Genomic DNA, 11,193 nt, shown 5'->3' with positions numbered 1-11,193 from the left:
GACTGCCCCGGTCCACCCAGCCTATCCTGAGAGAGAGAGAGAGAGAATCTTTTGGCGGGAAATCAACTGTCTGTTGACATTTCCTTTCGATACGTGCTACAAATCGAGAATTCAGATTTTGCCCCTTCTTGACTGTGTGATAATCTCTATAATCGCAGATTCGTTTATCCTTTCGATTTTCATTTCGAGCGTCATCTTTCTCTTTCATCTTTGATAAACATAATCGATGAGAAATAGTCCAAGTAACAATCACGAAACAATGACGATATTTTTGGTCCGCCCCAGCGACGGGGGGAGGGGGGTTCTCGTCCCGTCCCACCGTTTCGCCACCGAATTCGCTAGTGTGAGAAACAGTGGTCTCTCGCGTCCTTTATATTTCTATATCGAAATATTGTTCTCGACATATCGTTGATCGCTTTCCGCTCTTATAATCCAAAATTTAAATCTTTAGTTCTTTCAGTGAAAAAATTTCATTTTTAAACTTTTCGATCTTGTGTTCTTTTTTCTTTTCTACAATAATTCATGATTTTGGGCATGTTTCTCTGGAGACGTTTTCGTTTCCAATATGTATAGGTTACAAATGACTAATTGGATGGATGGAACAATCACGTACTTACGAACAGGCAAACAAAAAAGTTCAAAGCAAATAGAAAGTTCGGTTTCGTAAAGCGTGATTTAGTATCCCAAAGAGAAAAGTATATCAACAGTGGCGGAGGAAATTTGAAATCTTTTGTATGTGACACAAGATCAGACTCGGATCTGCATGCGTCTAACCTCTCGCATTTTCGATAACATTTTCTAGTTATTCAGACACACCAGTTATGACGATATAAACCACTTTATAACCTATTCTCCGTATTAGATAAATTATATATGAGCATGTGTGTAAGATGGTACTATAAATTTTCCTACTTTCGTGTAGTGTATGGTATGTACGTGTATATATATATATATATATGTGTGTGTGTGTGTGTGTGTATATGTGCGTGCGTGTGTGTGCGTGCGTGTGTGTGTGTGTATGTATGTATATGTATGTATGTATCTATGTACGTTTGTTAATATATATTAGACAATCGACATTATTACTTTTCACTTCAGAATAGTCCTCGAATAGTAGCTCAAACTTTGATAAGGGATGGCGGAGGAAGAAGAAGAAAAGGAATATCGCTGGGAGACTGGTTATGAGAAAACTTGGTATGTTTTCTATTTAATAATCGATTATATCCATTACACATAATAATGTTGGTATTCATGGTATCTTTTAAATATTCAAGTGCAAATTTTACATCCGATATTTGCTCAATAGCTTAATTGCGTAATGATATACTGTAGGGAAGCGATCAAAGAAGACGATCATGGATTATTGGAGCCATCTGTGGCAGATATTATTCTTAGTGCCAAGAGAAAGCGTCAGTTGGAAAGAAAACAAGGTGCCAGATTAGGGATGATGAGACATCTTTATATCATCTTAGATGCTTCTGAATCAATGTCAAATCAAGATTTGAAACCAACTCGTTTCTTGTGTTCCCTGAAGGTATAATATTGAAATATATACTTGTGTGTATGTGTACATATGTATATAGTGTACAAGTGTGTACATGTAGTTTATTAAATATTTATTTATTCCAAGCTTCTAGAAAATTTTATTGAAGAATTCTTCTATCAAAACCCTATAAGTCAGTTAGGTGTAATCACTACTAGAAATAAAAGAGCTGAGAAAATTAGTGACTTGGCTGGTAATTCAAAGAAGCATATCAAGGTAATATAATGTTCTGCCTTCATTCAGATATAGAACACATATTTTATGTAGCTTTACTTTATGATAACACACACATATATATATATATATGTATATATTGTTTGTAGGAATTACAATCATTGCAGCAAACAATGGTAACTGGTGAACCATCTCTACAGAATTCCTTAGAACTGGCTCTGAAGTCATTACGATTATTACCATCGCATGCTAGTAAAGAGATATTGATAATTATAGGAGCTCTTACCACTTGTGATCCTGGAGACATCAATGAGACGATACAAGTATGTTTTATCTTTTATGGTGCGTGCGTGCGTGCGTGCGTGCGTGCGTGCGTGCGTGCGTGCGTGCGTGCGTGCGTGCGTGCGTGCGTGCGTGCGTGCGTGCGTGCGTGTGTGCGCGCGCGCGCACGTGTGTGTGTGTGTGTGTGTATCAGTTAAAATTTGCTTTAAAGATTTCTAATGTTGAAATTATTCCAGAACATGAAGTCAGATGGCATTAGATGTAGCGTCATAGGATTAGCTGCCGAATTGTATATCTGTAAGCGAATGGCAAATGCCACTGGTGGCGAGCATGGGGTAGCACTCGATGATAAACATTACAAAGAGCAATTAAATTCGCATATAGACCCTCCACCCGCTGCAACGCGATTAGATGCCGCGCTTGTAAAAATGGGATTTCCTCATCACGCTTTGCATTCCACTGTGACAGACACACCTATGACAGTGTGTATGTGGTAAGTGTGTGAGTGTGTGCAAAATATTTTAACGTACACCTTCGTATTTATTGATATTATCATCAATCAATCTTCAAACTCGTGTAATCTTCCAAACGACAAAAAAGTGCACATGTATACCCGAATGTTTCTTATTATGTTGCAGTCATGCGGAAAGTTCTGATGAATTGTTCAAACTTATGAGCACAGGTTACCTATGTCCCCAGTGTCTCAGTAAACATTGCGAACTTCCCGTAGAATGTAGATCTTGCGGTCTCACTTTGGTATCGGCTCCGCATTTGGCACGCTCGTATCACTATCTGTTTCCAGTTGCAACTTTTACAGAAATTGAATTTGAAAACAATCACTCGTCGTGTTTTGGTTGCCAGAAAGTTTTTACTCAAAAGGACAAAAAGGTGATGCTTTTTTTTTTTATTATTATTATTATTATTATTTCTATACACTGTTGGAATTGTTGAGTGTTGAGAGGAAAAGTTGAGTGTTTCTCCTACGGGACACTTGAGAAAATGTACTATGCGTATGTACAAACGTGCGCGCACACGCGTGTATGTAGTGGATATAAAAAGCGAAATATACTTCCGCTCTAAATTAATACATGCAATCAGTAGGATATAGCATATAATACTATATAATACATTTATTTACATATAATACATTTATTTATATCTTTTTAGATATATATCTGTGAAAAGTGTGATCAACCATTTTGCTTGGATTGTGAGATATTTATTCACGAATCTTTACACACATGTCCTGGCTGCGCAACAAATCCCGAGACATATAAAAAATCGGTGGATAAATCGTAAAATATACCCTTCGACGAAAAATTATTACATACACATGTAATATTCTCTGGAGCAATTATCACGATAGTGAATACCGAGAGGTCACGAGTATAAGTATCGTGTTACACAGTTGCATGTAAAAAAAAAAATTACAGTTTTACAACTTTCATTACAACCTAGCCAAATCTATCTTGTAATATAAATGTACAAATCACTCGTATATCTGGAATATATCGGGTATATGGAACTTATACAAATGCATATTTATATACATACATATTTACAGTAAATAAAATATAAAATGTCGAAATAATGTCTACTTGCACGCTCTATCTGCTTGCGACTTTACAGCAATGTCAATGGCTAATTTGGCTTATTCGCACTGATAATTCAGGTGATATAGTGTATACGATAAGAGAAAGAGGAAAATCCTGTTGCGATCTCGATAACGTGGCTATGATGAGAAGCAGCACATTCACAAATGTATCTTGTGTAAGAGAGGTGCAACGCGAGATACATCTTTGAACATATTAATGCGTGTATACGTCCAAGTAGCGAGCAACAATATTCGATAGTTACACGTGTGACTGGGACTTTTGTGCGACGACGAGTGTAGCACGACTCCGCTCCTAACGCAAATGTCCTACTTCAATATTTACTTGGTGGGGGAACATTGAAGCTTATTACTACCTAGACAGGTAGAAAGTGAGCATCGTGACGCTACAAGCACGTTATTAATTGTTGGTCACCCGCCGATGCCTGTCGGTCGAATTTATGTGCATGCGATACGTATTCCGCTCGAGACTTGCGCTGATATTTCCAAATTTGGTAAGCCTATTTAACCAGATATCTTGCGGTAATTATTTGTTCAGATGTTTCGCCAGTGTAAGGTTTGCTTTACCAATCGCTATTTAATACTTGTACATTTACACAACGATATTATAGTGGACATGTTGCACTTGCATTGCAGATTTTCTTGTGATTAATAATAAACATAATTAACATAAGACGATGTAAACATTGTCGGAATATAGCTCCGACTGGCCGAAGTTGGCCGATATGACAGAAACCGATATATCTGTCATGGAAAACGACACACGATAAGAAATTTGCAAAGCTGAACACGCCTATTCGAAGCAATCCGCACGTCGTCATGCGCTGTGTAGTCACGTGCTCAGTCATTAAGTAAAATGTAAATTACTACCGCAAATGTACATTTCTGCATGTACTCTTGGATCAGTTTACTAAAAGAACTATATATATGTCAAGGAGAAAAATATATTACTATATATATATATATACACTGCACGCGGCACTTGAGTTCAGATTTTAATGTTAAGAATAAATATTAGTTTCCCAGTAATATATTTCTCCTTCGCATTGTCGTGGCACGACTTGCGAGTACTCACGAGACTGGCAACCTCGCAATAATCAGCGGTTAGTACAATTGTACACGTATACAACATGTACACATACACGTACCAAACATGTACGTGTATATATTGGCCTGTATAGAGAACACTGGCTCGTAAATAACGTAATTGTAATCCCCACACACATTACAAATCGCATATTGTTTCTGACGCATAATGACTCTGTAGTTAACTCCGTTAATGTAATGTACGACACAACAGCGTAGCGTTATCGTTAGCAAAGTAACTTTCTCCTGATTCGACTAAATATCCTGATCATAAATGTTTTTCTTCATAAATTTTCTTTTTTTTTCGGATATCGGATATACAAACCATGTGGTTACCGTGTGATTTACTTGACATTGCCTGCGGAGTAATCTTTTGTCATATTATTTTTTGCGCTATAGGAAAATTTACGATTCGCAGCATGTATGTAGCGGCATTCGGTATCTCTCGGCAACAGCCGATGACAAGGAATGGAAGATCGAGCGATATTTCGTAAAGACATAAAAGACAAACCATGCGCGCCAAGACACGCGCGCATCCACGATTGATCCACGATCACGTTGCATTAGTTGATTAATGATTTATTAATTATAAATATGTGAAACTAGAACTTTTGGTGCAAGTTTTCGATAACAAACAATTTGAATCGAGTCAATAATCCAGTCCAGTAAGATGCATACACGTAACAAAGTTGCAATTCCCATTACCGACCAAAGATTATAACGAGTCTTTAAAGTCAAGTCAAGTTTTATTTTATGTCGAACGCGAAATAAACAGTCTGATGTGACTGTGGTCACAGCAGATTAGCATTGGCTCATTGATGACGTTTGTCACATATATATGTACGACAAGGCGATGTAACGTGAAGAAGTGTGTTTTTTTCTTAAGCAAAACCAAGTGCAAGAGACGTTTAATAAATATCGCTTATGTTGATTTCACGCGTCACGATGCGAAACAGAAATGTTTTGCAAACGCGCAATGAGAGTGTGAGAGCGGAAACCGTGTACGCTGCTGTTTGATCTTGTAGCCGATTGTCGGCTTTCGATCGATGATCAGTCTACCGTATCTCATCTCGTGCTCGTTATCTCTCTCTCTCTCTCTCTCTCTCTCTCTCTCTCTCTCTCTCTCTCTCTCTCTCTCTCTCTCTCTCTCTCTCTCCCCCTCCCTCCTTCCCTCTCTCCCTCCCTCCCTCCCTCCCTCCCTCCCTCTCTCTCTCTCCCTCCCTCTCTCTCTCTCTCTCTCTCTCTCCCTCCCTCTCTCTCTCTCTCTCTCTCTCTCTCTCTCTCTCTCTCTCTCTCTCTAAATATACTTACAGCTACTGTTTGGGCGGAAATCATTTTTGCGCTCCCCTCCCCTCCGCTTAACGACAATTTGTGTAAAATTAGTATTTTAGTACTTTAGTATCGGTGTGTTTTGACTCGCTCTTCTATTACACATGCAACTGGTTGAATATACCATAAAGAGTGAAAGGAGGGGAAGGGAATGTAAAAATTGTTAAACCTTCACGAAATCGATACGCGAAATCGATACGCAACGTGCTTGCGTGTATTTCATCGCTGATACAAAGACTGCTATCGCTGTCTTGCCACAACGATATGGTATATTTTGCAACTGTCCGGTTCAAAGCACGGGGAGCGTTGATAAGTATAATTTTCGCAACACGGCTCTAAACGCAACCTTTACATACACAACGTGTACAGTGTTAGACTTATCGTAGAAAAAAAATATATCATTCGTTCGGTGTTCACCGAGTTGAAACCATACGGTATGTACATTTGAGTTGCTCGGAACGTGAGTTTCTGTCTCGCTTAAACCGAATGTAGAACTGTTAATTTTACATACACGCGACACGAAGCGTGTATTTTTAATAGCGCGTAACAAAAATCGAGACATTTGGACCTTGCTGTTTGGATCTGAGCCTACACATCTCCGGATAGTACTAAACTTTATATCAGTATATGCGAAATTTTCCAAACAAAAGCGGAACGAGACACGTGTGGTGTTGGGATTTATACGAGTGAACGGAGAGAAAGTGACACTTTTTTTTTCTCTTTTTCTTTTTTCTTTTTCTCGCGGCTTTCAACGTCAAGGTCGTGTGGCAGTAACATCAAGTCGGACGGTATTTATGCGACTTCAATCGACACAACATGTCCCGGCATTTTAGTAAATTCTATAAAAATTAAAATCTCGAGTCGTTTGCGAAACATTCGCTTGACTTGTGAATTTTCACGGTTTACTTACTTGTACGACATACTTTTTAGGACAAAATTGTTCTAAAAAGTTCTCCTGATACGAAAACGATACACATTTCACATATCTCAACTGCAGGTGCAATAATTTGAAACGAAACAGAAATAACACTTCCTTCCGTTTTGTAATTTGTCGCGCACTGATGCGCGTGTGCACTCTCCAGCAGCACAAGTTCTTCGAAAACGGACAAACCTGATAATCCAAAGGCGAGGACAAACGTACGTACGTTTTCCCTCGAGAGGAGAATCAAGCTTTCTTCGTCTCTGTCTGTCTCTGTATATTATTCTTCTTCCGTTCTTTTTTCATATCTTTCTTCGAACAAAAGTTCGTCACTTTGGAAGTGGACTAACTGGCCAGTGTTCAATGTTTTTGTTCTTATATAAGAACGAAGCGACAGATCCGAAAGTGAGTTTCATATTTTCTTTTTTCTTTCCTTTTTTCCTTCCAATTGTGCACAAAACATAGAAGAATATATGTACGTATATAGCGTTTGGAAGATACATACAGACGAAATCCTTGAATCCTTAGAATATAAGATGGACGTGTGATACGATGCTTTCGACGAAGCTGTCGGGCGACTATTTGTTTCTAACCTTGATGTTGTTCTTTCGTAAATAATCGTAAATAATAATCTATAAACTATATGATATACGAATGTGCGACATTGTGCGCAGGTACGGGAGAGAGGAGTCGTCTGAGTTGATATGACGAACCGGCTGTGGAAAGCGTTGTCGCGTAGACGCATCGAGAAGAATGCAGAGGGGAAAGGTGAACTAGCACGGGTGCTTGGTTTATTCGATCTAACTGCGCTCGGCGTGGGTGCGACTCTTGGTTTAGGCGTTTACGTGCTCGCTGGAAGCGTGGCCAAAGACACAGCCGGGCCTGCCGTTTGTATCTCTTTCCTCATAGCCGCCGTCGCGTCCGCTCTTGCGGGTAATAAAATATCCACCTGAGCTGAGATTTGCAGCTAAAGTCGGTGGCAATTGGTCCGCTTTGAAAAACTCGATTCTCTTCATTCTTCGCAAGTATTTGCAAATGAAGCCGTTTCGCATCGAGAACTGCGAGAAATTAGCCACTGCTCAGCAGCATCAGCTCAGTCTCTCTTTCGTATCGCAGATACTCTTATGTCTACTAACTTTATTCCTCCTTTTCTTCTTTTTTTTCGTTCCGTAGGTATGTGCTACGCGGAATTCGCATCGAGAGTACCAAAGGCTGGCTCAGCGTACGTTTACAGTTATGTAACAGTAGGCGAGTTTGTTGCTTTCGTCATAGGATGGAATTTAATTCTAGAGTATGTAATTGGTGAGTATATGTGTGTGTGTGTGTGTATGTATGTGTGTGACGATGAAAATTCAATATTCTCCTCAATGAGGAGAATCGAATTGTCGTTGGTAAAAATAAAAATAAAATTTCTCTTCTCATCTTTTTTCGTTTTTCTTTTTCTTTTTTCTTCGCAGGTACTGCGAGCGTAGCTCGAGGTCTCAGTAATTATGTCGATGCACTTATAGGAAATGTCATTGGTAATACTATGCGTTCCTTCATGCCTATAGATGTGTCCTTTCTGTCGGAGTATCCGGATTTCTTCGCTTTTGCGATGGTAATGCTGTTAGTAGCGCTACTGTGCGTAGGAGTGAAGGAATCGTCCATCTTAAATAACGTATTTACCGTTATAAACTTGACAACAATCGCGATCATTATTGTCGCAGGATCGATAAAAGGTAAGCCGGTGAGTCGAGTATCGCGTATGTTAGAATTTGTCCCGATGTACTCGATCTACCACATCTCACCCCTCCCAGTCGTGAGGAGAAGAAAAGAAATTTGGCTCGAGGCTTCACTCCTTTCTTCCTCTTTTTTCTTTCCTCTCTTTCCACTTAGAAAATTGGTAGGATATTTGGTTTGTTGTTAGAGCGCGGATAATTTGTGATCGCGCGGTCGCGCGTCATTGAATATTTCCAGCGAATCCATCCAACTGGTCGATCGCGCCCGAGAACATTCCAGGTACCGTGAAGAACGCTGGTACCGGTGGATTCATGCCATTCGGTGTCGGCGGAGTAATGGTCGGAGCGGCAAAATGTTTTTACGGATTCGTCGGATTCGACGCTGTCGCTACCACCGGCGAGGAAGCGAAAGACCCACAGCGTCATATTCCTCTAGCGATCGTACTGTCCTTAATCGTTATATTCGTAGCGTATTTCAGTATCTCGACGGTCCTAACGATGATGTTGCCTTATTACGCTCAGGTAATACACGCTGTTCACGCTACAAAAAATAGACCGCTTGGAATGTGCGCAACGGTCAACGAATAAATGGTAGGAACAGGTCTGGTCTAGTCTAAAGCGAGTGTGAATTCGTGTTTAGAATGCGGACGCGCCGTTTCCACACGCGTTCGATGAGATCGGATGGCCTGCCGTTAAATGGATCGTCAACGTAGGTGCGGTATTCGCGTTGTGTACCAGTCTCTTGGGCGCTATGTTCCCACTGCCCCGCGTACTGTACGCCATGGCAAGCGATGGAATAATATTCAAGACTCTCTCCAAGGTCCATCCCAAAACTATGACGCCTATACGCGGTACGGTGCTGTCTGGTCTACTTATCGGTGGGTGCAAATTCAGCGAAGAATCACACATCACAGATCATGCGAAACGTCCTTTCTTCTGCTTCTCGAATCTTCTCGATTGGTAGTGACTCTGTGCTCTCTGTTGCAGGTCTTATGACGCTCATTTTTAACTTGCAACAGTTGATCGACATGATGTCTATCGGTACTTTACTCGCGTATACAATAGTAGCGATATGCGTATTGGTGTTGAGGTAACGTCCGACCGTCGTCGTTCGTTTGTGAATCATCACGTCAGCGTAAAGCTGTGTAATAAGTGTGTCATATCTGTATACCAAATTATTGTTCTCCGTTGCAGATATCAAAAGGAGGAGAATTCTTGCAACGCTCATACTGCGCCGACACTGAGCAATTGTCAATTTGTATCTGTAAATCTATTTAGAGAACTGTTCAATTTGCACAATCAAAAGGAACCGACAGAGCTTACCAGCAAGATCGCCAATATCAGCATCGCTTTATTCTGTGAGTTCGTGAGTCGGATTGATACAGCATAGCTGATTGTTATAACAGCAAACCCACCGTCGTGCCCGTGGTCCGCATACACACGCGTGCGCGCGCGCGCGCGCCCACACACACACACGCACACACGCACACACACACACACGCACACACACACACACACACACACACACACACACACACACACACACACACACAAATGCGCGACTGTCTGTAATTCGCGATGATTATTACAGGTATTGTTATATGTATTATCGCATTTTTGACCAGCAACATGGGCACACAATTAGTCGCTGGGGACGCGATAGTATCTGTGATACTAGTTATACTCGTGACGGTTCTTTTTCTAAATATAGCGGCAATCGGTAGGCAACCGGTACAGAAGATTCAGCTGTCTTTCAAGGTAAGAACACGTGTGCTGTGAAGACACACAGTTACCCCGCATCGTATCGCAACGGGATGTGGAGACTTTGAAAATTATCGACGTCAATGTGATATATGTTCTTATGATGTACCACAGGTACCTCTCGTCCCGCTTGTTCCGTGTCTCAGTATTTTTATAAATGCATATTTAATGTTACAACTGGATGTTTTTACATGGATTAGATTCGCAGTTTGGTTGTTGATCGGTAAGTTCCGTAATTTATAAAAAGCACAGTTATAAAAACGCAAAACTTATCTAAAAAAGGTCCAAAAGTTGAACATTTATCTATCTCGTGTATAGGCTTCTGTATTTATGGTTTTTACGGAATCAACCATAGTGAACAAGGGAAGAAAAATAAGGCGGAAAGTGACAAATTGCAAGAAAAATGTGTGGAGAAATTTCGAATATTGATCACACATCCGTAGAAACTTATGCGAGGAAAAAATGAAAAAAGGGAGAGGCGTAAAATTTTATCGCAACCTTACCATGCCGAGCCGAAAGAACGACCGAAAAGGACGATTTTACACAACAGCTAATGCAAAAATACGCGAATGTGTAGCGCTTAAGGCGTACGGTCGTACTTGTAGATAGGATATGTAGGCAGCGATTTATTTCTCGCCATCTTTTAAAGCGTGTCCATCTTCCCAGCGAGAATCCACCAGAGAGTCGAAAATATCATTCCACCGACTCTTTTCTTACGCACAATATATCTTTTCGCCTCGTTCGTGTTCTTCTGATATATCTTTGTAAT

General features: G+C 40.3%; 2 protein-coding genes across 8 annotated transcripts; both read left to right on the top strand.

Annotated features, from left to right (window-relative positions):
• Positions 1-273: 273 nt before the first annotated feature.
• On the top strand, positions 274-4,718 carry Ssl1 (general transcription factor IIH subunit 2 Ssl1). Of its 4 annotated transcripts, XR_850154.3 has the most exons (9): positions 350-928; positions 1,099-1,194; positions 1,333-1,534; positions 1,631-1,759; positions 1,867-2,040; positions 2,236-2,492; positions 2,638-2,887; positions 3,167-4,105; positions 4,248-4,718. XR_850154.3 is itself a non-coding variant. In XM_025303921.1 (8 exons), the coding sequence occupies exons 2-8, from the start codon at positions 1,136-1,138 to the stop codon at positions 3,296-3,298; spliced, it is 1,203 nt and encodes a 400-aa protein (XP_025159706.1). In that variant the 5' UTR covers positions 274-343; positions 1,099-1,135; the 3' UTR covers positions 3,299-4,718. The 4 variants fall into 4 exon arrangements, 3 of the variants coding, with proteins under 3 accessions (XP_025159706.1, XP_011147231.1, XP_011147230.1); XM_025303921.1 differs by lacking the exon at positions 350-928 and adding an exon at positions 274-343 and having other exon boundaries at positions 3,167-4,718; XM_011148929.3 differs by having other exon boundaries at positions 350-732; positions 3,167-4,718.
• slif (cationic amino acid transporter slimfast) lies at positions 3,947-10,888 on the top strand. Of its 4 annotated transcripts, XM_011148923.3 has the most exons (13): positions 5,987-6,460; positions 7,024-7,163; positions 7,271-7,350; positions 7,620-7,878; positions 8,119-8,247; positions 8,403-8,663; positions 8,902-9,185; positions 9,304-9,541; positions 9,651-9,753; positions 9,858-10,021; positions 10,255-10,421; positions 10,539-10,647; positions 10,743-10,888. In XM_011148923.3, exons 4-13 carry the CDS (start codon positions 7,650-7,652, stop codon positions 10,865-10,867), a joined length of 1,809 nt encoding a protein of 602 aa, XP_011147225.1. In that variant the 5' UTR covers positions 5,987-6,460; positions 7,024-7,163; positions 7,271-7,350; positions 7,620-7,649; the 3' UTR covers positions 10,868-10,888. The 4 variants fall into 4 exon arrangements, with proteins under 4 accessions (XP_011147226.1, XP_011147225.1, XP_025159704.1 ...); XM_025303919.1 differs by having other exon boundaries at positions 5,987-6,814; positions 7,024-7,350; XM_011148924.3 differs by lacking the exons at positions 5,987-6,460; positions 7,024-7,163; positions 7,271-7,350 and adding an exon at positions 3,947-4,105.
• Positions 10,889-11,193: the final 305 nt, after the last annotated feature.

Source organism: Harpegnathos saltator, unplaced genomic scaffold, assembly GCF_003227715.2.
Source record: "Harpegnathos saltator strain DR-91 unplaced genomic scaffold, Hsal_v8.6 scaffold58, whole genome shotgun sequence".
In the NCBI taxonomy this organism is placed as follows: domain Eukaryota; kingdom Metazoa; phylum Arthropoda; class Insecta; order Hymenoptera; family Formicidae; genus Harpegnathos; species Harpegnathos saltator.
Note: the sequence above shows the minus strand (reverse complement) of the source record. Positions and strands in the feature narration are given on the sequence as shown.